Below are 26,148 nucleotides of genomic sequence, written 5' to 3'. Positions count from 1 at the left end.
ACCTTCATTATTGAAGCTTAGTGATGTTGACTTGATATCTCATGTTAATTCATGGATCGAGGTGGCAAATATTTGCATAAAAATGCCCAAAAGCTGAAGGTCAATAATAACGTAATCCAAAAAGTGTAGTACTACTTCAATGTTTGGAGAAAATGTTAAAGGTCAATGCTGTCAAAGCAAATTCACCCTTCTTACTAACTTTATGATTCATCATAACAATCCAAACAAGTGGGTTCGTAAAATACAACTTCATGCAATTTTCCTGAATATGATAAATTCATCGAGTACTCAGAAATCCTAGTTGCATTTTCCTACAGTAAGAGTACTAGCCTACCGGGTATAAGATAGTCAAGAATTTTATTTCCCAAAAAAGATGGTCAAGAATTTTGCAGCACACTTTCTTTTCTTGTAAAGAATAGCATTCAATAAAAATAATAGCAAAAAAAATGTTAAAGGCGGCTTCAAGTATTTTTACCCATCAAAATTTACAAAGCCCATTGCTTAAGCAACCCGCAAGAGAAATTCTTTGTGCACCGCAGGCGGTGAAGACCGCATGCACCACCAGCGGTGATTGATTCCATATGGGATTGATGAAAAAAAAAATATTTTTTTGTGCATCACATTCTAGCTCCGTATGTGAATCAATCATGATGCACGCAGTTCTGCACCATCCACGATGCATAAGGATTTCTCCAACCCGCAAATCCACCTTTTAATCAGAGAATGCATGAAAGCAATGGTACCATGATACAATAATTATCCTTGGATTGGAAATGAATGCAGCACGACTTTCTTATAGGTCGGCCGGGACCAATCTTTGTTACTTTGTCTCTTGCCAATAATGTCACTTTGCACCCAACCTGCAATCAGATGGGCTTGAACTCTCTCCTTCAGAACAGCTGCTAGTTGATAGCAGTTCTACAGATTTAGCAGCAGTCATGCTTCAAGCTTGCTTCCTTTCAATGGTAGAGAACAAGAACAGAGGTATACACGGTTACGTATGTCAATTCCGTACAAAGAGTCCCGAAGCAAGGGAGCCAGCTTTGCTTATCATTCTGCTCTTTTATTAGAGGTAGCTATCAGAGGACACCTGGTAGTGAATGCACAGAACTGACATTTCCATCTCTCAGCCTGCGAGACATAATTAGCATCTCGCTCTCCCAACCAGAACTTGAGGCACTCTTGGATCTGAATCTTAAACCACACAGCATCATAGGAAAAATGATTTCCTATGATTATTGTGTATAATTCTAGATGACACGAAATTACAAAACCTTATTCCCGTAGATATTTCATCACCATTGCACTATTTGATATCCTTTTCGGTTTATGGTCACTAATTCAGATTAAAGTACCTAAACATGCACTTGATGTTTATGAGATCTTTAAGTAATGCGTGAAAATTTGCGAAAGGTATATGACAAGGACATGCCAGCAGCTCAATGTTAAAGATTTTTACACAGGAAAATCTTTATGACAGAAACAAAGCAAGCAATTTTGATCTAGTGATTGTATATGCTGAGTCTGAACCTAGGACCTTCATTATTGAAGATTAGTGATATTGACTTGGTATCTCATGTTAATTCATGGATCGAGGTGACAAATATTTGCATAAAAATGCCCAAAAGCTGAAGGTCAATAATAACGTAATCCAAAAAGTGTAGTACTAATTCAATGTTTGAAGAAAATGTTAAAGATCAATGCTGTCAAAGCAAATTCACCCTTCTTACGAACTGCATGATTCATCAAAACAATACAAACAAGTGAGTTCGTAAAATACAAGTTCATGCAGAATTGCTGAATATGAGAAATTCATCGAGTACTCAGAAATCTTAGTTGCATTTTCCTACAGTAAGGTACCAGCCGGCCAGGTATAAGATAGTCAAGAATTTTATTTCCCAAAAAAGATGGTCAAGAATTTTACAGCACACTTTCTTTTCTTGAAAAGAATAACATTCAATAAAAATAATAGCAAAAAAATCCAACGTCTGTTAAAGGTGGCCTCAACGTTGATTGTACTTTTGACTCATCAAAATTTCACAAAGCCCATTGCTTAAGCAACCAGCAAATCCACCTTTTAATCAGAGAATACTGAAAGCGATGGTACCATGATACAATAATTATCCTTGGATTGGAAATGAATGCAGCACGACTTTCTTATAGGTCAGCCGGGACCAATCTTTGTTATTTAGTCTCTTGCCAAAATGTCACTTCGCACCAACTTGCAACTAGATGGGCTTGAACTCTCTCCTTCCAAACAGCTGCTGGTTGATAGCAGTTCTACAGATTTAGCTACAGTCGTGCTTCAAGCTTGCTTCCTTTCAATAGTAGAGAACCAGAACAGAAGTATACACAGTTACATATGTAAATTCCGTACAAAGAGAGTCCCGAAGCAAGGGAGCCAGCTTTGCTTATTATTCTGCTCTTTTATTAGAGGTAGCTATCAGAGGACACTTGGCAGTGAATGCACAGAACTGACATTTCCATCTCTCAGCCTGCGAGACATAATTAGCATCTCGCTCTCCCAACCAGAACTTGAGGCACTCTTGGATCTGAATCTTAAACCACACAGCATCATAGGAAAAATGATATTCCTCAAGCAATGAATGATCTGACTGCAATTCATATCTGGATGAAGGGAGGGAAGCAAGAGGCAAAATTTGTCGCCTTGTAACCGAACACAAACACTTGGTATATGCTTTCAAAAATTTGCAGTATGAAATTACTTCTGAATTAATGATGTCATAATTACCTCAAGAGGAGCTGCCCCTGAGATGGAGAGAGTAAACAACAGGTGTCTCGAAAATATGTAAACACATCTTCAAGTGTCTGCACATACAGAATATAGAATGCTTACAACATAGTTCGTTTGCATTCAAGTTTAACAGATGCAAAGAAGATTGTGGATGAGAATTTTTGCAGAAAAACGTTCACAGAAGACTTTTCTTTTCTTTTCTTTTTTTGCTGTAAAGATGTCTAGTTACTTGAATAGGCTAAGCATTCTTCATTTCACTGTATGCATGTGCAAATTCCGCTCATTACTTCAAGTCACACAACAGGATATAAAAGGAAAACTTATGAGGAATTAAAACACATTTCACAAGCATCCCATGCTTTATGAAGTATATAGCCAATCACTCAATAATATTAATGAGCAAAATGCATATTCGAATTAGCCTAATGCATGTGTAGTATTGACTATGCATATACGAAAACAGCCAAGAAATTTATATAAAAAAATGTTTGTTCATTCAAATAAGTACTCCCGTAAAAAGTAACCCAAAATTAAGTATATAGAAAGAAATGTGTTACCTTTGCACTAAAGCCTAATGAAACAATGTACTCTTTAACATCCCCAGATAATATGTATAGGGGATTTAAGTTAAAATGGTTGAAGAAGTGATCAGTGGGAAATGTGTCAGCAACCAAATTGTCCCATAGATACTTGTAGCACATCAACTGAAGCCTGAAAGTATAAACAAAATATCCCTATAAAGATTAGATTCGCATGCTTCTTCTGCAAGCAAATTGACATGTCATTTCACTAAAAAAATATTAAACATAAATGATTTAATAATAAAACAGTGTTGCACAGAAATCCTGAACCAAATCATGTTGTATAGAGATCCTCAACACTAAAGCTGTTTTTATGGAAAACATTTAAGGTCCATTTTCCAAATTATTTATGTCAAAGTAAGCAAATAAAAAGCAGCTTTACTTGACATAATAACAAGTCCTACACAAGGGAAAGGATTACGTTTTCCAAACTAACTATCCACTGGCTAACCCAAACATCTTTAAACCACAAAATTGCAAGTTTGCTATCAGGCTCTAAATGAATGCATATGTCAAAAAGGACATCATATGAAATTACATAATGGTATGAATATGAATTTCTAGTGACAAAAAAGGCTGAAAGATTAAATGGAAAGTTGTGCCAAATTTCCAAATTTAAGACATGACAGGTTAACTGATTGACAACCATGGGAAGTAAACAAGAATATAAGCTCAACAAAAATTTACAGCACAAATAGTAAAATTAGAAATATTGGACTATTCTTAAACCATTAAACAACTGACATTTACTTGCCTTTTCTTTGCTCGACTAACAAAAATAAAATTAGTGGATAGATTCAAAAAAATACAAGAACAATGATGTAAACAGCCAAATCTAGAAAATTCACTAATATAAACATCACTTGTTAAGTTCAAAGAGCGTGTCAAACACCAAAAGTGAAAGTCATATCTCAAAAATACTAGGTTTTTTGAACAGCATAATGCAACTGTGTTCATGATCTTGGATAAGATGCTTGCAGCACATTTCTTTGTTTTCAACAATGCAAGAGTCCACACCAGAGAAGACATAAGGGGATACAATTTCATAGAAAAAAATCAGGGCCAACAATGAGCTTAGGCCACATGAGGCTCTAATTGAAATTCCATAATCCTTTAAACCATCATAAGAACCTCAGACATGTTTCACATTGATCCTTACCTGGGTGCAACAGGACCTTATTGTTAGCACTACACATGATCCCAATGAATAATCTGAAAACAGAATAAGACCAAACAAGAGTTTCGTCTCTTGGAATCTTTAAGTGGTACCTGGTAATTCCCTGACTAGCCAATAGGTTAACAAGGGTTTATATATCTGTAGAAATCTCATTTTCAGGCTAACATGCCCTGAACGACATTGATTAGAAATTGCACATAAGATAAATAACAACATTTGCCAAAAAGATAGCAATGACAAGGGGAAAGGGAAAAGGAGCATACCTTGCATTTCTCTTTTGTGCTTCTGAAGGACGTGTAGCTTTATAGCGTGTTTTCGTGTCTACCAAAATGGGGTGCAGAGTAGCTTCATTTATGGGTGTTCGGATTTCATCAATCACTCCAATCATCCATACACCTTCAACAACTCCTATACTAACAAAAATATTAATGCAATCCATCAGGAATGCTTTTAATTTGATAAACACCATAAGAAGAATTATGAAGATGAGAAGGTAATGCCCATATCTTGTAAGTGGGTAATGAAGAAAAATTTTCACTTTGAAGTCTCTCGATTATGTTAAAATTTCATAAGTCTCTCGATGTGAAAACATAGTAAATCCATGCAGCATAATAAGATTATAAGATGCCCCAAAAGTTTGGAGGAAAAAAATAGTCATCGTGCAGACTTGCTAAGAAACACACCCTTTTTGAATTCACACATTTCCAGACCGTAGCACCAACTTTAGCCTTTATCAAACACAATCACATTATTATTACAACATTGGTTCTCAATCTACATTCTCTCCATGGATGATAATCACAAGTCTAAGTTGATTGATTTACTTTCCCTGTACTGCTTTAGAAACACAACCACCTAAACATTCCAATCTTGGTTGAGCTCCCCTTGTGCACATTTACCCAATCTTTGTCCAGAACATTATCTATACATTAATATGCTATATCGTTACCTTCAGTAGTCTTTCTTCAAGTCTCATTAGTAAAAGTTATAAAGCAATTGCACTACATTCAGTTCATTCAAATCTGGATAAAACATCCTAAATATTTCCTGAAACGCTGCACAACACATGGTTCTATGAAGTACAGGAGATCCATTAGGATTAATGGAATCAGAAAGAATAAATAGAGTGGCAATTATTATGAATATGCAACATGACAGAAAAAATGGTAATATAACAATCTACGAACATCTAAATTGTTTCTATTTAAGAAAAAAATGTATTGACATTTTTGGACAATAAGAATATGACGGGGGAAGATCCAACTCCTTAGATAGTGATACAGCTGTATAACCAAAATCAAAATACATATTGAAATTTTGTTTACTCAGCAAAAGGAATAGATTCATCAATTATCAATGTAGTAAACAGCAATAAAAAAACTAAGGGCAGATTGACATAAAACAGAATAAAACATCTGATGCAATTAACCATAACTGAGATAGGCCATATAAGATGCACCCAAAGTCCACTATTAAGTTATTTATGAAGAAAAGGAAATAGACTTACACTGGAAGCTCACGTGTTAAACCTTCAAACATTAACTGGTTTGCTCCAACAATAAAATTCATGAACTTTAATGCCCATGAGTCTTCAACAGACTTGATTGGAACTTCAACCTTTTCTACTACCTGCTCTCAAACTTAATGTGTCAATCATGCTTTCCAAATAACCCACAAGTTTAAAGGGTAGAAATATAATGAGGAGAAGAAAGGGGCAGAGAGAAAAAGGAGCCAGAGCTTTTGATTATTTGTATCAAAACAAAAATGGATACCAGTCATACACTAGGACACAGAAACAGCACTCAACAAGTTAGATCCATCACCATGATGCATGAACATATACGTAGAATGGTTAGCAAAAAAAACATCAAGCATCAGGAATAAACAATATGTACCAACATTAAAGAGCTACAGAGAGTGCATATTTCTAGCAAGCACTTGAACAGACACTTTGCAATTTATTCAAATTCTTAAGCTCCGCATACTAGCCTCATGCTCAAACCAGTTTTATGATTCTATGTAGTCTCTATTTTCTCACCTCTTTTTCAAGTTGGGTATGGCGGTCAGAGCCTGCTTTCATAGCTTCAGTTCTTTTCGGCTTCCCGTGTAGTAGGACAAATTCCATTTGCTTTTCACACCATTCCTAGTATTCATCAAAAATCTTCAAATTAGACCATACACACATATAAAGAGATTACCCTTCTAATTCTAAATAGCGATTACAGAATAGAAAGGTGCTGAAAGGATGAGCAAAAACTCAAATGCTACAAATGCAGGAATTTGGATATCCTAAACAGCAAGTAGAGGAGGCATCGATGCCCATATTTCTTCACTCAGGTCATATATTTCTTCCTCCAAGGAAAAGAAGAGAACATGAAGCCTAATTCAGATTAGAAGAGTGATAAAGTTCCAAAAATTTCTACTTTGGGGGCTTAAGAGGAGGGAACGTACCGTAGCGGTGATATCGGTGACGGTGAGGCCCCTCCTGGAGCGGAACTGGTGGAGGAGCGACTTGGGAGGGGCCGGTCCCGCGGAATCCTCAATGTCGGGGGGCACCGGCAGGGGGCGGGAGCAGGCGGCGGAGTGGAGGGAGCCGGTGGGTTTCCGGAGAGGGGAGAGGACGGAAGGCAGCGCGGAGACGAGGGCAAGACGAGCGGGAGAGGAAGACAAAGAGGAGGAGGAGAACGAGGGAGTAGAGGAGAGAAGGGGGCGGGTGGAGGCGAGGGCAGCTTCGATGAAGGCCATCTCCTCTTCGCTCACGATCTCCACCGGGATTGGGATGGTATTAACTTGTCCTTCGCTGGCGGTGTCGGTGTTGTCATAAAAGGAGGAGGGGTCGTTCATGGCGGTTCAGGTCTTTCGGATCGAGGCAAAAAAGCTGGGTCGCCGTAGCCGTCGCCGTCGCCGTTGGAAGGACGCCTTCTTCTTCCCCTTGTTTCCCTCTTGTTTTTTGAATAATTGTGGACAGGATGCGTAGAATTCGGCGTTCATGTCCTGCGCCGCTGAAAGGGGATCCCCATCCTTAGGATGCGCGGGCTTCGGATCCTAACATGCTTGGCCACAACGATGGATAATTGCTTACGTCTTGGGTTCATGCAAAAAAGTTTTTGGATCAGGATCAAGATCAAGAGTTGGTACGGACAGTATTATTTCGGATCCAGATATCAGGCTGTTAGCCGCGAGGAGCTCACGATTTTTTTTTGGACAGACATCGTCTGTGCAAAATAAAAATTACAAACAAAAAAAAAATTCATTGAAAATGACTGACCACGATCATATTGGATCCCAAATAGGATCCAAGATGAAATGAAGCATCTAGAGATCCATCCGCTATCTCGAGATATGTAGAGATTCCTCCACCGTATCACTATAATGTTTGTATGTCACATCTTTTGAAAAATGAATAGTATCATAGATTAGATTGCATCTTTTATTATCGAATACATCATAAATTGAACCTAATGTTAATGCGGTGATTATCCTCAGATCCTATGAGATATTTTCTATTCTCTATTCTGATTGTTTTGATTATACTCGTATCAGAACGATGTGATGGTCCATTTGTAACAAAATAAAAAAAAAAAAAATCATTTTTGTTTTGTCATTCCTGTATCCCTATCCCTCTATTACCTTGCAGGCTTTTAGAAGATGACCACATGAGAAATTCTGAGTCCAAGCAAAAGTTTTCAAAGTACTGCATAGACGCACACATAATACCACCACCTAAGCACCCAATATCCGAGTGAAACAAAACTAACTGGAGCAGGATAATCATATCAGGGTCGAGAATAAAGATTTTGATGTAAAATGTTCACCACAACATCCTCTGAAATTATCAAGCACACAAGATTTTGAGAGTGGTGGGGATGCATCCAACCTTCTAAGGAAATAGGTGCTGAATCCCAACATCTTGGTTGGAAGTTTAGAGAATAAAAGAAAAAAAAAAGAAAATATTAGTAAGGAGAGAAAAAAATAAAAAAAAAAATAAGTATATCTTTTTTTTATTAAAAATTTAAAGAAAAAAAAGTAAGTAATTTCTTTCTTTTTTGATTGAAAACAAAGAAGAAAGGAAAAGAAAAGAAATATTATAACTTTCTTTTACTATTATACTCTTGAGAGAAACTCAACAAACTCAAAAAAAAAATCAAGAAAAAATTTTATTTTTTAATTTTTTCTATCTTTCTTTTTGTTTTTGTTGATTTTTCCTATCCACAGAAGTCTCAACGGATGGGAGGCTTAGATGGGATGCTTGAAATAAGTCTTAAAATTTAAATGTAATATTAATTTTGTTCGTAGATTAAACCATATGTTCATAAGTATCCAAGGCCATTTTTAAGTAGGTTGGTCCGAAATTTATAGAGGAAAATATTGATCCTGAATACTCATAAACATAGGGTCTGGCCATAAATCATACAGAATTTTCGATCCAATCATTAAAATAAATCCTAAAGGAATTTGATGGTAGGTCTCCGATATCCATAGAGAACCTCTCCACGTATATTTCATACCACATTATCATGACTCCAAGTTTTCTGCACAATGTATCACGCAAATTGAGAAGATACAGTAATTCGTATTTACAAGTCCTCCGAATTAAAAAATATTTGCAGGTATTCTCAGCGGATGCCCAGCAAAATTCGTCACAGTATTTCAAAGACGCCAACTTATTTGAGGTTTTAGGTGGCTGAGAAGATCAAAGATGGATTGGGCAAGTGTAAGATACAATGAAATCAGAAATCAAGCTCTAACCGAGGCAATACGAGGACTCACAGGTAGAGGGAATTAAAATGCAGATGGTCTTCCCTAGCAGCACATCATATGCCTGATTGAAGTTGAGGCAAGGTAGTGGCTTCCTCCCTTTTTAGGCTTCTTCGACCTTATCCAGAGGGTGTTTCCCTGCGAAAACACAAGGATAACAGCATGACAGTGGTAGGGGAAAAGAGGAATAAGAAGAAACAAAAGTACAAGCAGTCGCATGGTTGTTAATATGGGGAAAAAATGCAAAACGTAAATTGCCATCAGCAAGAGTAAGATCTGTAAAATTATCACCGTAGATCCTTGATCTATCTAGCAATGTCTGATTCGTTCATGTTTTAGTTCAAAGAGACACCCTACGTACGCCTACTCTCGCTGCTGCTCCAGACTGATGAACAAAACCATGCAACTGCATTGACTCCAAGCCAAAACTTGAAGGCAAATACTGGCAATCAACAATTCCCCATAATTTTTAAGAAGGGTGATTTGTATGAGCAACACTGAAGAATAGAATTTGCCCCTTGTGTCCCCGATGCTGCCACTGCAATTTTGTCAGTTCATCGATAGTCTCATGGACGGCAGCCCTAAAGATTATTACCTATTGCAAAACCACATTCTCTTTAAAAATAAACCAAAATTAATTACCGATTTAGTAATATGGGTTGAGCATTGCCCAAAGTCAGTGCAATTTATGGAGGATCATATCTGATCCGATGTAGTGTCTAGGTCCACCTTTCAAATGAAGCTTCAGGATAGACTTGATAGCATCAGGGATAGCAAGGATGGTGCTAGCTCTGTCATCAGGGATTGGATGTCAAACTATTAACGGTGGGAGGTTTACATCTCTTTGAGTCTTCCATCCTGGAATTAGGCTTCGTGCCATATTATTTGTGTCAAATATGAGCTACGGACAGAATGAATCCTCGTTGAGAGAGATTCTACCATTGTGATAGGCTTGATTCAGGATGATATGGCATAGTTGGAGGTCCATCCGTTCTTTCATGATATATAAATCCGTCTTCGTGATTTCATTGCGGTGTCTGCTCAGCATATCTTTTGGGGATGAACAATTCTGAATTGGATCGTTTCTTATATGGCCGGATGTACTGATGATTGGATCTTACATCAAGATCAGATATGCCTGCGAGTCTGTAGGATATTTTTTTTTTTGATTTTTAGGATATTTTCATACTAAATTAACGTGAGTATCCGTTAAATTCATAAAGTAAAAAAAAGAAACATATCTATCATCCCAATAAGTTCACATATTAACAAAATTATCAATTAAATCGACAAATATATTAAATATAAATAAATAATATAAAATATAGAATTAATAGATCCAAAGCATCTTTAATTTCCATGTCTAAGTCTGATCTATTTAGTCAATAGGCTTATTTTTAGGCCTTGCCTAGCTCGTCAAGGCCCGAGTGGATAGCATGGCCGCATGCTCGCCGCACCCACTTCTATCTCAGGTGCATCCCTCCTCTAAATAAAAAATAATAATTTTTTATACATCATATCTAATAGAAACAAAATATCATCTCACCTAATTGGATAATATAGAACTATTTTTCAATACATATTTAATATTTATAGATCTATTTTTTATTTAAAATTTAAAAAAATTAAAATATTTTTCTTTTTTAAAAAAATCATGATATCCCGTCGCTTCCTACACACAGGATAAAGAAGGAAGGGATATTTTCATCATTTTAAAAATTTATAACATTATTTTCATCTTTCTGTCTTTATAATTTCTGAAAGAAAAATTATAACATCGCCTATAGAAATTATAATTTGATCACATGATATTTTTTTTTTTAAAAAAATATTTTTATCATTTAAAATTTTAAATAAAAAAATTATAGATATTAAATATATCATTAAACATGTGTTAAAAAATGAAGACATGTGTTTAATATAATTGAATAATATATTTATATTAATTTTATTATATTGTATATGATGCATAAAATTTTTTAATAAAATAATTAGAGCAAAAGATCATCCCAACTTGGTACGACCCATCCATGGTATTTCTTTATTATCCCTCTAAATCTTTAAGGTGCGTTTAGTTATATTTTTTTAATTTTTAAAAAATATTTTTTATTTTTTTATTTTTGTTATAGAATAAAAATAAAAAAGTAAAAAATATGTTGGTAATTATGTTGCTATAAAATAAAAAATAATATTTGAGAATGGTAGGTGAAGAATTGATGAGAAAAAAAATTCGGGAAGAAAGAAAAAGGGGATAGAAAATAAAAAGTCCGACGAAGGGAATGTTTGAACTTTTTACTTTTTGATTTGATGTTTTAGATATTAAAAAAAAAAAAATAAAAAAATAAATTTTAAAATAAAAATTTTTATTTTACATACAAAAAATTATTTTGATTTTTTATTTTTTCATAATTTATAAATATTATTTTTAAATTTTTATTTTTTTAAAATTATAAAATAAAAAAATATTTTTTTTAATGTCTAACGAAACGCATCCTTAATAAATAAATAAAAATAAATGGATGAGGCTAAAGAAACCGGTTTATGAGGTACGGCGAGTCGAAGGCCCGGGAACTGGCATGCGGCCAGCAAAGCTAGATAACCTCAACCCTCGGATGGACCAGATCGGACGGCCCAAAACTGATACCATCTCAAAAACGTCCGGCCTACGTTTCTCAGATCCGATAGCACCGTACCATGCTGATCTATTATTAAACTATACTTTATAATCTTTAGTTAATTTAATTTCGGCCTCGGCAGCCCAACACCGAAAGCAGCGTAGAATTGTCGGGGACCTCTTGCGCCCCACGAAACCTAAAATCTGACGTGGTACCATACGGTACATAGGATCGAAATCAACGGCTAGGAGGGTAACCCGTCAAAGACCGTCGGATGGGACGATCCGACGGCGGAGAAGAAACCCTAGCAGACCCGGGTAGCGGTGGATGCCTTTATAAGGAGCTAGAGGGGCTTTCCTTCGTCCCAAAACCCTCGTTAGAGCTCCTGGCCGTCTGTCTCTCTCGAGCGCCGGCACTCCGCTAGGGTGAGATTTTGTTCTCGCTCCCCATCCTTCGGTAGTTTGCTACTTTATTCTTTCCGATTCTTTTGATTGTTTCCCTATTGTTTGCCGTAGTTGTTACTTCTTGTTCTTCGTAACGCTTAGTCCGTAAAAGCATTGTTTTCCTTCATCGTAATTGTTTGTGAGTTAGATATCCAATCCTCTCTGCGTCAATATTCTTTTATATATGATTCTTAAAGATCGATTGTGGTTTTCTGAAGTTGCATATAATCCGATTCTTTTTAATTGATCTTGTATGAATTTTTAAAACTTTAAAATTAGACCGTCAGATTTGGATTTTTGTATCTTGGTAATATTTGATGTTTTTTTTTTTTTTTGCTTCAACAGATCTGAGCCAGTAGTTTCTTAATTTTTTTTTAAGGAGTAATTAGGAATAAATAATTCTATCTGTTAATGAGATACGGATGCTTGTGTATAGTCTGCTCTACCGTGCTCCATAGATCTTGTTATCCGGAGTGATGAGTTAAAGTTGTTCGCATCTAGCGCTAATTTCTCGTATCATTAGGCAAGTGGATATTGACACTGATATTATGTTTATCGTTACTATTTTATACACATGTTAGGAATAATTGTCAAACCTTGCTGTTTTATTTCTCGTTTTATGTCCCATATTGTGTTGCTTATTTTTTTATGATTTGGGTTTTATTGAAAAGAATAAAGATTGTAAGAAGAAATTGGTAATGAAAAGCGTCCATTGTCTAATGGGGAGGACAGAGGTTGTGTAAACCTTTGGTATAGGTTCAAATCCTATTGGACGTGATTGGCTCATTCCAATTTCAAAAAAGGTTGATCTTGCTGATTCAGAGTGATGGAAAATCAGAGATATGCGCATTGATTGTCCGAAAGTGAGATTATTCGAAAGGGCAAATCATCTTATGATGGGCATGTCTCATAGTCATTCTTCTTGGCAAGATCTTTCATAATTTTTTGGTAATTTAGCAGAATTAGTGTTTTTTATTGTGTTATTTTTTCCTAAAACTTTAGTTTCTTGAAGTAAACCAGCATGTACAGTGTGTTACTTTCTGAAACAGCTTGTCCATTATTTGTATGGCGGGAATATAACAAAATAGAATGCTTGCTAGTCAACTAGCACATGTGAAGTTTACTAACTTAGAAAAGGTGTCTTTCTTCTCTAATATATATATTAGGTATATTTGTTCTATCATTTATTGGATGTTTTATGGGTATCTTTATTGAAAATGAGGCAAACAAATCCTTTCCAAAATTTGAACAAAAGCCACTTGTTTGTCTTTTGCCTTTATTATTAAAAAAAATATTTCCCAATTTTAGTTGCTCTTCCCATAATGTATCTTTTTTTTTTTAAACGGAATTCTGTTTCTAGAATTTTTTAATATTAACTGGTCTGTTATGAGAATGATGATATAAATGCACTTTTGGGCAATCAGAATTGGTGTGAGTACACTTACCATGTTTCTTTAATATTTCATTTAGATCTTTTAACTGACATGCTTCGAACCTTTAAAGGTGCTGATATTTTTCAGTCGCCTGATTACAAACTCATCATACTGCGTTTTGTGCCTTTGCTGTCTGATGTTCAAACTGAAAAAATATTAGTTCAGCTTGAGAGATGCTGGTGATCTTATATGAAAGTCTAACTTTTAATATTTTCAGATGACTTGGTAAATTTCTCAAGTTTCCTGTGTTGGTATAATTTTGAATGGTTACACACGATTTTGGATTGTTATGAAGGATCCATTATGTAAATGCTGTGTCACTTTATTTCCACCTTGCACTGTAACTATTCAATGTGGCTCTGACTATTTAACCGGAACACCAGAAGTTCTTTTATGTCAGAGAATATTAATTGTTTTTGCATGTAGCTTTGATCATTATCCTTAGTACTGATCAATTTGTTAGATTGTTATTGTTAGATTATAGATTATTGATGTTAGATTGTTGTCTGATGTAGTTTGTGTTTGTTTTCTTCTTTCTGGGCAGTTATTATTCGTGCCTTAGTTGTTGGTTGCAGCTATCATGGGGAAAGAAAAGGTTCACATTAACATTGTGGTCATTGGTCATGTCGACTCTGGTAAGTCGACCACCACTGGCCATCTCATTTACAAGCTTGGTGGTATTGACAAGCGGGTGATTGAGAGGTTTGAAAAGGAAGCTGCTGAAATGAACAAGAGGTCATTCAAGTATGCCTGGGTCCTAGACAAACTTAAGGCTGAGCGTGAGAGAGGAATTACCATTGACATTGCTCTCTGGAAATTTGAGACCACTAAGTACTACTGCACTGTTATTGACGCTCCTGGACACCGTGACTTCATCAAGAACATGATTACTGGTACTTCTCAGGCTGATTGTGCTGTTCTTATCATTGACTCGACCACTGGTGGTTTTGAAGCTGGTATTTCAAAGGATGGTCAGACCCGTGAGCATGCCTTGCTTGCTTTCACTCTTGGGGTGAAACAGATGATTTGCTGCTGTAACAAGGTAAATATCCTTGGGCTATTGCAAATGCATGCACTGGAAATTGTCGATTAGGTGTTATTTTATTTTTATATTAAATAACTTTTAGTATAATAACTATTTGTGATAATATTATAGATTCTGTTTTCATGTCTCTCTTTTCATCTTCTGTGCGTATGAAATGTCATGTTTTGTGTGATGTAGCCTTTTAAATTGATATTGCGTACAATTTCCATGTTAGAGTATCCACTAGAACTATTTTTTAAGGGGCCTTGTGCTAAACATGTTTGTATTTATTATCTGACGGTAGATTTATACACAGGTTATTATTAGTCAGTATATTCTTTTATGATAACTGTTCATCTCTTCTCATCAACTGAATGTGTTTGCTGCCACATGACAGATGGATGCAACAACCCCCAAATACTCAAAGGCCAGGTATGATGAAATTGTGAAGGAAGTTTCTTCTTACCTCAAGAAGGTGGGCTACAACCCAGAGAAAATCCCTTTTGTTCCCATCTCTGGATTCGAGGGTGATAATATGATTGAGCGGTCCACCAACCTGGATTGGTACAAGGGTCCCACCCTTCTTGAGGCCCTTGACATGATCCTGGAGCCGAAGAGGCCCTCGGACAAGCCCCTTCGCCTTCCACTTCAGGATGTCTACAAGATCGGAGGTATTGGCACTGTTCCAGTTGGACGAGTTGAAACTGGTATCCTCAAGCCTGGTATGGTTGTTACCTTTGGTCCCTCAGGTTTGACAACTGAAGTCAAGTCAGTTGAGATGCACCATGAAGCCCTCCAGGAAGCTCTCCCTGGTGACAACGTGGGCTTCAATGTGAAGAACGTTGCTGTCAAGGATCTCAAGAGAGGTTATGTTGCATCGAACTCAAAGGACGATCCTGCCAAGGAGGCTGGCAGCTTCACTTCTCAGGTCATCATTATGAACCATCCTGGTCAGATTGGCAATGGCTATGCCCCCGTCCTTGATTGCCACACCTCACACATTGCTGTTAAGTTTGCTGAGATCCTCACCAAGATTGACAGGCGATCTGGGAAGGAGCTTGAGAAGGAGCCCAAATTCCTTAAGAATGGTGATGCTGGTTTTGTGAAGATGATTCCAACCAAGCCCATGGTTGTGGAGACTTTTTCTGCGTATCCACCACTTGGTCGGTTTGCTGTGAGGGACATGCGCCAGACTGTGGCTGTGGGAGTCATCAAGAGTGTCGAGAAGAAGGATCCAACTGGTGCTAAGATTACCAAGGCTGCTGCAAAGAAGAAGTGAAACATGCGTTCTGAATGGGTTGTGGCCAGAGGCTCTGGGAAATTAGTAGTTAATAGTGTTGCTTTGATTTTTCATGTTGTTTGCTATAGGTATTGGTCGATGCCATTATCTCTATTTGGCAGTTGGTTGCAGAACTGGGTGCTTGATAGGCGGTGGTGGAGACCCTTGTGGTTTTGTGGAGTCCCATGGGGTTTTGGTGTGTCTTTATTTCTGTGATTTTGGTTTACATCATATCTATTGTTGCATTGAGACTTTTCTCCAAAGCTGCTTCGGAGTTTTTAGGTCTGCTTCTGAGCAGCTCGGATAGTTTTGTTATATTAAGATACACTATCTTTTAATGTTCATGAATTTTAAATAAATTGCTTGTTTCAATCTCTTCTGCTAGTAATATATTTTTGTTTTGTTACCATATGATCTAGTTTTCTGGCTTATTCCCTCCAGTATGCTTTGAATATTAATCTGCCTGTGACTCTTGTGGGGAAGAGTGTATGATCAATTTTTTATTTTTTTTTTGGTATGTGTTCTTGTATGTTTTTGCAGGTTCAGATGTAAGTTATGACTCTTTTTTCACTCCCAGTTTACAGGGCGCTGGATTCCGACCTAATGAAGAAAAGATGACAACAATTTGACAATGGTTATGCCCTTTTGGTGTTCCAGTTCATTTGTTTTCCTAGTATGATGTGGCTTGGGTGGTTGATGTGCATGGTTTGGTCTTTTGGATTCATGAGGTTCTTTTGATGCTTGCTCAATATGTTTGTTGATATATTGAGCCTCATGCTCATGGTAATTTGATAAGGTACATGCAGAATGGGAATGCTCCGCTGGGGATGGATCTAGGAAAATTTATCCCTCTCCAGGGATGAACCTTGTATGCTGCTGGGATGTCAGGAGTCTCCTGTTATCCTGCTGAAAATTGGAAGCAAGAGCTGCAATGGTTGCAGATCTGACTAGTGGTTAAGCTGTGGGAAAGCTATAGAATAGTGGAACTAAATTGAACCAGATGATGTCAAATGAATCTCAGACAATTATCAGTTTGTCCTATGTTGTTCATTTAGGCATCTGAAGCTCTTGCTTAATGTAAGTTTTGTTTGTCCCATGTTCATTTAGTGCCTCTGTCGAAGTGGGGAATTTCATTTGCATGTATCTTTACAAAGAAATTTTTTAATCAAAGCTATGTATGGTCAAAAAAATCAAGCTTCTCCAATGGAGTTGTAAGAGGATCTCACACAAAATCATCAGCCAGAAGGTGTCATATCGCTCACAAATGATATTGGTTGGGATAATATCTTCTGGTGACTTGGACAGCACTTACTGACTCGCCCTTTTTTTTTTTGGGGTGGGATGGGGTACTTAATGCTTGACTGTATTTGTCATGGTGGAGACCCACTTAAATTGAACGGTTGTTTGTTTGATCGCATTAAATAATTAGGACCAGAAGGTAATCCTAGTTAGGACTGCAGAAAAGTGAAGTTTAGTTGAACAGGTTGCCGCTTGATGAGTAAACAGCCAAGCTTAACATTGGGTCCTTTGCTTGACTTTGTTTCTATGCAGGCTTAAGAAACGTCTAGCTCTCATGGAATTCCCTTCCATGCAATATCTCAAAAACGACTCCGACAGCCTCAAGTGCATGAAAGATGATGCAGTAACCACCTTGTTTCATTTGTTTTATGCCTTTGTACTCTGGTATGTGTATTTCTAGGATATTTAATCATGCATGCATGTCTTCTGTATCTGGTTAATGAATGAAGGTATGGACTTTATGGTGAGGCCTCTCTGTCTCGAAAATATTTTTGCTTTTCTTTTAGTAATTGAGCTTTGGTATCTGAACAAGGTCTGAATCTTCTGCATTGAGAGACCATACATCTGGTGGGACCCCAATGCCTGGTCCAGATCCTATTAAGTATTAAGGCATGTGTTTCTTTGGTGCCTTCTGACTAGATCTATTCCTTTTCAGTTTTATGATTATTATTGACCGATGCAGTTGTGTAGAGGGGAAAAAAAAACCCGTAGAAAATGAATTCTTTTCTGCCACTAGGTTTTAATGTTTAGGATCGGTAAAATATGATCTGATCCATCAATTTATTCCATGTCCGACCTATCATAACATATTATTCTCACTTGATGTATTTTTCAAGAAAAAAGTTAATTAAATGAAAAATATGTCTTCGAGGGGAAAACAAAGGCTCTTGGATGTTTCGCGTGGGAATATGTGTGCTAATGGCATTGAAAAATTTTATATTTATATTTTTTTTTTCATGATCATAATTCTTGAGGTAGTATTCTTGGTGCATGAGATAATATGAAATAGGATATGGATTTTCCGTTGTGTATGCCATACATAGCATCATACAATATATCATACATATCGTTCATCATGCAATGGAGGGTATGCACGGCTACATGCAGCATGCATCGCACAACCTACTGCACGTGCGGATATGCAGGTCGTGCAGTGCACAGTAGAGAATTTGCGTGCTATGGAATAATAATCCAATAAATCTAGCAAAATAATTTATTGGAGACCTAATTTCTGCCTGATAGATGGCTATGTATATATTTTTTAATTCAATATTTGATATGAGCATGGAGTTTTAATTGGTTTGGGTTTGTATTTGCATATTATAAATTTTTTAAAAAATAAAAAAAAAATTTTAGTTCTATTTTTAACTTAAAAGCAGTTTTCTATTTGAGTTTTATGTAAAAGTAGTTCTCCATTTCAAACATAAATTAAAATAATTTTTTTTTTGATTAAAATTATTTTTATATCCTTATATCTTATACAATAAGATAGTATTTCTTTACAATAAGATAGTATTACATTATATTAGTATAGTATTCTTTTATAATTATACGATATTGATTTATTATATTATATTAAGATAGTATTCTTTTACAAGAAAATATTATTATATTATATTAGTCAATATTTTTTTATAATAATATAGTGTTGCTTTATTGTATTATATTAGTGCAGTATTTTTTTACAATAAAATAGTATTATATTATCATAATATAGTATTATTTTACAACAATATATATTATTTTATAATAATATAACATATAGTATCACCTTATAATAGTACAGTACTATTTTATAATAGCTTAGTGTTGCTTTATAACTATAGGGAGAATTCGATTATTTCATTCATTTATACGTGGAGAACTGCTTTTAAGTTATATTTTAAATTAAAAATATTTTTTTATTTAAAATTTAAATAAAAAATTATTTTTAAATTTAAATTTAATGAGAATTTGTCATAAATTTATTCTTTAATTTTGGGTTTGGAGGTTGACGTAGCGAAATCTGACTCATACTGAAGTTCCCATGCCGGCGCTCGTGCGCCGTAAGCGTGCCGATCGGTGTCAAGAACGTCGCGTTCATCTCACGCAGCCTTAAAAAAACACGTGGCATCCCTTCATTCCTCTGATCACAATAGATGGTCGGATGCGTACAATACCTAGAACCGTCCGATCCAAATCCCACGGTACGAAGAGAAACCCTAGCGTAGCAGGTCTCGAAAGCTTCGATCCTCTTCGATAAAAGGCTTGCGGTGCTCCAGTCGAAAGCCCTCTCCGCCTCTCGGTTCTCGTCGCCCCCGTTCTTTCCCGAGAGGGTTCGATCTCCCCGCCGCCGGCCGAGGTGAGATCCCTGAATCTCTTGAAAAAGCTTCTCTTTTTGATTGTCTTTAGGTTCTTCTGGTAAAATATTGCATGAACTGAAAAAATTTGATTATCTGCCGATGTATGTTATGGATCAAGCAGCAGAGGTTCTAAATTTGTGGGTTTGATCTAGAGTGTCTTCGATTCGTCTCTGTCTACTTTGGTTTATGTAGCTAAGATTGTTTTGTCGTGGTATATTGAATAAAAAAGGTTTGTTTCTGTCTGTCGATCAATTTATGTTATGAGATGAGTTCTTGTGATATTGAACTGATCGTGTTTTGAGCGAATTGTTGAAAGCGGTCGATGTGGATGCTCGAGGTCTTGCTATATGGATAACTCGTAGTTGTTTAATCTATTTTTTCTTTGAACCGATAGCTAGCTGCATCTTGCTTTCCAATTTTAATTCTCTGCATCGATGTTTTGGAGGTACTATTGAATGATTAATGATGCTGATTCTTCGTTTATCTTAGTGATTTTTTTTTTCTTTTATGGGCGAATCTCCATCTTACTCTTGGGAAAAGAGTTACTCTGTTCACTCTTCGTACATGCTTTTTAAAAGAAGAAAAAAATGAAAATTGAATTACACGCGTGTAATGTTATCTTTTTCAACTTTTTCTTAGTGATTTAATTACCAACGTTCTGTTAGGCGTCATATCCTTTTGTTTCTAGAGTACAAGAATATAGCTTCAAACCAGTTTATTGTTCTTTTGAGAATTTTGATCTTGGCTGGCTCTATGAAGATTGTGGTTATTCAAAATATTATACAATTACCTTTTAAAATTACAATTCACATCATTGATATTATGATGCTGGTTATTCCTTTTATAGAAGGAAAATCCCCTTTGTGTGTGTGCTAAGTGATTGCATTAACTTGAACTACCTTCTCTAGAAATATCATTCTGGTATTTTTCTTGATTAAAGCATTTTCATGTCTAACCTTTTCTTCCAGTTTATAGTTATTTTTTTAATTAATTAGATTAATGGAATTTTGGTTAATTCTTGCCTATATTTTTGATTGCAAGAGGTTTTAAATCTAAAATTGCCTTTATTGCATTGATCTAGATGGATATATTAAACCAACATGTTAAGGAGGTTTAATATTGTTTGTTATTTCTGCAGCCGTTAGATGTCCATGCATTATCTTCTAGTTCACAGTATCTTGTTTTAACAATTAGGGTGGTAATTTTAGCCTTTCCTTTTGGCTGCAAGTGGATTTTTCACTTTAAATGTCTTGATGGATTTGTTCTGGCGGCTTGTATCAAACTTAGATGCCAGGAAGTTTTCATGTCATGAGTTTTTTCTCATTAACTCTGGAGTTCCAATTCTCATATATGTTAACATGATTTAATTTAGGATTTTTCTGATTCAAACTTTCTTGTTATCCAGCCAAAACTATAGACAAAATATATTTTTTTCAGTTGTTTAATGTATTATATTGTATTTTTAGATGTGACATAGTCCTGAGCTTTCTTAGATGTTAAAGGAAGATACTGTGGATACGGGAAAACATTTTACTATAAACTTGGTTTTTTCCTTAATTTTGAACAAACCAGAGCAATATATTATTGACATTCTATATTTTTGATGGGCACATTAACCATGATTTCTCCTTTTTTTTTTTTTTTTTTGTGTTTCTACATAGGGTCATTAAGATCTTGTTCTAGTTGTTCATATTGGTCTTTTTATATGTTCTTCAAGGCTTTCTTTTTCTTTTTCTATTTTTCCTCCTGTCTGGTGTTCATTCCTAACTGATGATCCTGTGCGTGCAATGTGGCTGTCCATATATTCTCTGTACACGGAGCTGTACTTTGACTTGACTAGAGTATATGAGTTTAAAATTTGGAATGTGAACTTTGTATTTCTACCACATTTATTTTCTTAGGGTTTTTTTTTTTTATTTATGTCATTAGATATGATGATCTTCGTGTTTGTTATTATTCTTGCCTGATGGTCCATTTGTTTTCTTGCTTTCTTCTTCTTCTTCTCTCTCACACAGCCATCATGGGAAAGGAAAAGGTACACATTAACATTGTGGTCATTGGCCATGTCGATTCTGGCAAGTCAACCACCACTGGGCACCTTATCTACAAGCTTGGTGGTATTGACAAGCGTGTGATTGAGAGATTCGAAAAGGAAGCAGCTGAAATGAACAAGAGGTCATTCAAGTATGCTTGGGTTCTTGACAAGCTGAAGGCCGAGCGAGAACGTGGTATCACAATTGATATTGCTCTGTGGAAGTTTGAGACCACAAAGTACTACTGCACTGTCATTGATGCCCCTGGGCATCGTGACTTCATCAAGAACATGATCACTGGCACCTCCCAGGCCGACTGTGCTGTCCTTATCATAGACTCCACAACTGGTGGTTTTGAAGCAGGTATCTCAAAGGATGGACAGACCCGTGAACATGCATTGCTTGCCTTTACTCTTGGTGTCAAGCAGATGATCTGCTGCTGCAACAAGGTAGGAATGTAGCTGCCTGCTACTGTGTCTTCTTTGTCGTTAACACTACATTACCATTCACTGTTGAAAAAAAGGTTTTAAAATGATGTCTGCCATGACATATCGTTGTCATTTCGTTTTTCATGGTTTTCTGTTCCTAACTAATCTGGTGTTGCATGCCCTACTCAATTATGCATGCTTTTGAAGTGTTTTAAGAGTGGATGCCATCTTTTGATATTTTGGTGATTTTGTTTGCTCTGTGAAATTGGAATCATGATTTTTTTTTTTTTTTTGATTAGTTCTATTTATTTTATTTTTTATTTCCTACTGTCTTATTTTAGGATAAAAAATTGAGGTCTGTTTTGTTCACAGAGCGTATGCTAGATGCATGCACAATTCATGTTCAGATAGAACCTTTGGTTTCAAATCATCATGAGTTTTTTCTTACCGATATGCTACATTACCATGAACTTTTTTCTTCTACTTTTGGTGCAATTCTTCCTTTACGTGTGTTGCCTGTGAAATTCTCTTTGTTTTCTTATTATATGACTTGTTTATTTGTAATGCCGCATTGTTCTAGATGGATGCCACTACTCCGAAGTATTCAAAGGCTAGGTATGATGAAATTGTCAAGGAAGTTTCTTCCTATCTGAAGAAGGTCGGTTACAATCCTGATAAGATTCCCTTCGTTCCCATCTCTGGGTTTGAAGGTGATAACATGATTGACAGGTCCACCAACCTTGATTGGTACAAGGGCCCAACCCTTCTTGAGGCTCTTGACTTGATACAGGAGCCCAAGAGGCCCTCAGACAAGCCCCTCCGTCTTCCACTTCAGGATGTGTACAAGATTGGTGGTATCGGCACTGTCCCAGTCGGACGTGTTGAAACTGGTGTCCTCAGGCCTGGTATGGTGGTTACCTTTGGTCCCAGTGGTCTGACAACTGAAGTCAAGTCTGTGGAGATGCACCATGAGGCCCTGCAGGAGGCCCTCCCTGGCGATAACGTGGGTTTCAATGTTAAGAATGTTGCTGTGAAGGATCTCAAGCGTGGTTATGTGGCCTCTAATTCGAAGGATGATCCTGCAAAGGAGGCCGCCAGCTTCACTTCTCAGGTTATTATTATGAATCATCCTGGTCAGATTGGCAACGGCTATGCTCCTGTGCTTGACTGTCACACCTCCCATATTGCTGTTAAGTTTGCCGAGATCCTTACTAAGATTGACAGGCGGTCTGGTAAGGAACTTGAGAAGGAGCCCAAATTTTTGAAGAATGGTGATGCAGGTTTTGTTAAGATGATTCCCACCAAGCCCATGGTTGTTGAGACCTTCTCTGAGTACCCACCTCTTGGTCGATTTGCTGTGAGGGACATGCGCCAGACAGTGGCAGTGGGTGTCATCAAGAGCGTGGAGAAGAAGGATCCAACTGGTGCCAAGATCACCAAGGCAGCTGCTAAGAAGAAGTGAACAATGTCAATGTGCGCTTGGGTATTGGCGATGATAATATTAGACTGCTTTGATGTTTTGTCTATGATAATATTAGACTGCTTTGATGTTTCTTTTAAGAGTCTTGGTAGAGGGGGCAGCCTTCATCTCGGTTTTCTGGCTCCATTTTCTGGACGGTGGTGGCTTTGAGCGGTAGAATGCATAACTGGATTCTTGACCGGAGGTGGTGGTAGTTCGTAGCAAATTGTTTTGCTTGAGTTTTTTTTTTTTTTTGTGTGTGTCCGTTAAAATCACAGATTAAAATTCAGTGCAGGTCTTTTCTTTTTCTATTTAAGAATGAGAATTTTGGACATCTGATTTATAATTTTGAGACAGCTGTTACTATTTTAATCGCTTCTCTCTTTTATGTTTTTGTCTCCGACAGCATTTTTGAGTGAGTTCAACCAAGACTGCCTCTTGATCCTGCTACAGGTGATCTGATGGTTAATTGTTACTATTTTGGCTATATTACAGTGTTGTGGTTTCTATCTTATTACGGTATATTTTTGTTGCTTTGTTTTATCTATTTGTTGATTGTTTATCCATTCTTGTCATAACAAGGTCTGCATCAATCCACTAAAATCAGCATGGCTTCCCAGCTTAAATAATCATTATTACCGAGTGATTAGTGGATCATATGTCGTTGTTTGGCGATCAGTGAATTACTGTCGTTGTTCAATTGTTGTAACTGAATCAATGGATGCTTTGAGCTTTTGTTGGACTTGGTTAAAAGATAGTTTAATGTTTTTACTTGTGAGCTATATGCGTCAAAAGTTGCGCATACAGAAAGGAGAGAGAGCTGATAGGTCTTGGAATTCCGGCAGGTGAGCCAGTCGATCATGGGCTACCTGGAGAATGAGCCTGATCCACCGGCCTTTTACCGGAGTGCGACCTGACTTTTGTTGCTACAAGTTAATAATTATAATAATCTTTAAGCCCGCAGATTGGTAGCATGCTGGTGAACTCCTAACAATTGCCGTGACTGCTGCACCATGCCAGTGAAATATCCTGCATGCATGAGGTCAGCTTGAATGGCTAAAATCATAGTTACCACAACCTCTTGATGATCAACTGGGTGTCAGAAATTGGTGCTCTCTCGTCTTTTGATGAAGTATAAACCAAGGTGCCTAAGCACAGCAATATGCTGGTTCGGCCATTGGCGGTGAGCAAGAAGATACGATGTTGAGATTCAAACAGGCAATCCATAGAGAGTAATATTACAAAACGATACTGAGTAAATTTCATTCAAACAGGCAATCCATAGAAAGCAAATATTACAGAACGATACTGAGTAAATAAATATGTTCCCTTGTGTTTTTGAAAAAGGTTCTCTTAAGTGCTATAATGGGGCTTTTTTGAGATATATGCCTACAATCAAGTTTGCTGCCTGTATGGTTTAGCTGCGGTAGAATAGGCTCCCTTCTTTTGCATCCGCTCTCTGCGTTTATGAATATATATAGTAAGAAGAAAATATTTAATTTTTTTTCTCATACAATATATTAAAATTAATTTTTGTTCAAAAACCTAATCATAATAAATGGCAATGCATAGTGAAGTATTCTGGTATCGCTTCCTATCAAACCTGAAATATTAATACATTAACATCACATTCAGTCAAATTTTTGATCAGAAATCTCACCCTAGTAGATGGCAATGCATAGTGAAGCACTTGGATAATAGGAATATTAAGTGCAAATGCTTCCTATCAAACCTGAAATATTAATACATTAATGTCACATACAAAGGGTGCATTTTCTCTTCTCAGTTATTGTTATCTGGAAGAGATTTTCGTTTTGTAAAAAAAAGGGAATAAATTTGTGAGAACGCAGGCTTGATTATGAAACAACAATTAGTTCTGCTACACTGAGCATATATGCGGGTGTCAGAAATTTTCATGCTATCAAGTATCAGCTTCTAGCCTCATCTATGCTGCTTTCGCTGCCTCGTTCAAGAGATGTTATCACATATTCATGCATCACAACCCAGATTGTCATAACTTTTTTTTTTTTCCTTTCGATTTTTCTTTACACGACCCTTTTTAAATCTGAAATGCATTAACTCAAAGCCAACACCTTCTGTCAAGAAGAGGTACCGTATTCCTACCAAACGCCAAGAGGAAAGATATCCTCAGACATTATCACTAAATCAATCTAAAGTGACCCAAACATTACCTCTGCTATTTTACAGATGACGGCGATTTAGGAAAAACTTGGCCCTTTAACGGTCCCATCAACTGCCCGCAGCGTCCCAAAATAGCTCCGGTCCGCTTCCCCATGTCCTCGCACCGCCCGTCTTTATTTCAGTTCCCCCGCATTTCCGGACATGTTATTCAAAAAATAACTTCGGGTCGTCTCACAACCTGCCACGTTATTCAAACCGGACATGTTGTCCCACTCCGTATACTCATAGAACTTATCTCGTGTTTGATGCTGCGTACTCGATCCGTGGATGCGCCGACCGACTACCGGCAAATATAGGTGGCGCCCACCCCACATGCCCCA

At 36.7% G+C, this 26,148-nt stretch overlaps 3 protein-coding genes across 4 annotated transcripts; 2 read left to right on the top strand and 1 right to left on the bottom strand.

Annotated features, from left to right (window-relative positions):
• Positions 1-1,872: 1,872 nt before the first annotated feature.
• LOC105057061 (exonuclease V, chloroplastic) lies at positions 1,873-7,649 on the bottom strand. Of its 2 annotated transcripts, none has more exons than XM_019854926.2 (7): positions 6,965-7,649; positions 6,552-6,656; positions 6,021-6,142; positions 4,777-4,926; positions 3,313-3,466; positions 2,753-2,829; positions 1,873-2,667 (listed from the first exon to the last, which is right to left on the bottom strand). In XM_019854926.2, the coding sequence occupies exons 1-7, from the start codon at positions 7,355-7,357 to the stop codon at positions 2,415-2,417; spliced, it is 1,254 nt and encodes a 417-aa protein (XP_019710485.2). In that variant the 5' UTR covers positions 7,358-7,649; the 3' UTR covers positions 1,873-2,414. The 2 variants fall into 2 exon arrangements, with proteins under 2 accessions (XP_019710485.2, XP_010937803.2); XM_010939501.3 differs by having other exon boundaries at positions 1,873-2,628; positions 6,965-7,647.
• Positions 7,650-12,183: 4,534 nt separating this feature from the next.
• Positions 12,184-16,439, top strand: LOC105057062 (elongation factor 1-alpha). Its single transcript, XM_010939502.4, has 3 exons — positions 12,184-12,311; positions 14,307-14,804; positions 15,184-16,439. Exons 2-3 carry the CDS (start codon positions 14,343-14,345, stop codon positions 16,063-16,065), a joined length of 1,344 nt encoding a protein of 447 aa, XP_010937804.1. The 5' UTR covers positions 12,184-12,311; positions 14,307-14,342; the 3' UTR covers positions 16,066-16,439.
• Positions 16,440-19,547: 3,108 nt separating this feature from the next.
• Positions 19,548-23,998, top strand: LOC105057063 (elongation factor 1-alpha). Its single transcript, XM_010939504.4, has 3 exons — positions 19,548-19,705; positions 21,722-22,188; positions 22,748-23,998. The coding sequence occupies exons 2-3, from the start codon at positions 21,727-21,729 to the stop codon at positions 23,627-23,629; spliced, it is 1,344 nt and encodes a 447-aa protein (XP_010937806.2). The 5' UTR covers positions 19,548-19,705; positions 21,722-21,726; the 3' UTR covers positions 23,630-23,998.
• Positions 23,999-26,148: the final 2,150 nt, after the last annotated feature.

This window comes from Elaeis guineensis, chromosome 14 (genome assembly GCF_000442705.2).
Source record: "Elaeis guineensis isolate ETL-2024a chromosome 14, EG11, whole genome shotgun sequence".
NCBI lineage: Eukaryota > Viridiplantae > Streptophyta > Magnoliopsida > Arecales > Arecaceae > Elaeis > Elaeis guineensis.
Note: the sequence above shows the minus strand (reverse complement) of the source record. Positions and strands in the feature narration are given on the sequence as shown.

Bases quoted from the DNA above. Each gene is read 5' to 3' on its own strand.
- LOC105057063 (XM_010939504.4), top strand. From the start codon at position 21,727: ATGGGAAAGGAAAAGGTACACATTAACATTGTGGTCATTGGCCATGTC. The intron at 22,189-22,747 runs GTAGGAATGTAG...GCATTGTTCTAG, and splicing joins TGATCTGCTGCTGCAACAAG to ATGGATGCCACTACTCCGAA.
- LOC105057062 (XM_010939502.4), top strand. From the start codon at position 14,343: ATGGGGAAAGAAAAGGTTCACATTAACATTGTGGTCATTGGTCATGTC. The intron at 14,805-15,183 runs GTAAATATCCTT...GCCACATGACAG, and splicing joins TGATTTGCTGCTGTAACAAG to ATGGATGCAACAACCCCCAA.
- LOC105057061 (XM_019854926.2), bottom strand. From the start codon at position 7,357: ATGAACGACCCCTCCTCCTTTTATGACAACACCGACACCGCCAGCGAA. The intron at 3,467-4,776 runs GTATGCTCCTTT...TTATACTTTCAG, and splicing joins GCACAAAAGAGAAATGCAAG to GCTTCAGTTGATGTGCTACA. The intron at 2,830-3,312 runs GTAACACATTTC...CTGTATGTGCAG, and splicing joins CATTAGGCTTTAGTGCAAAG to ACACTTGAAGATGTGTTTAC.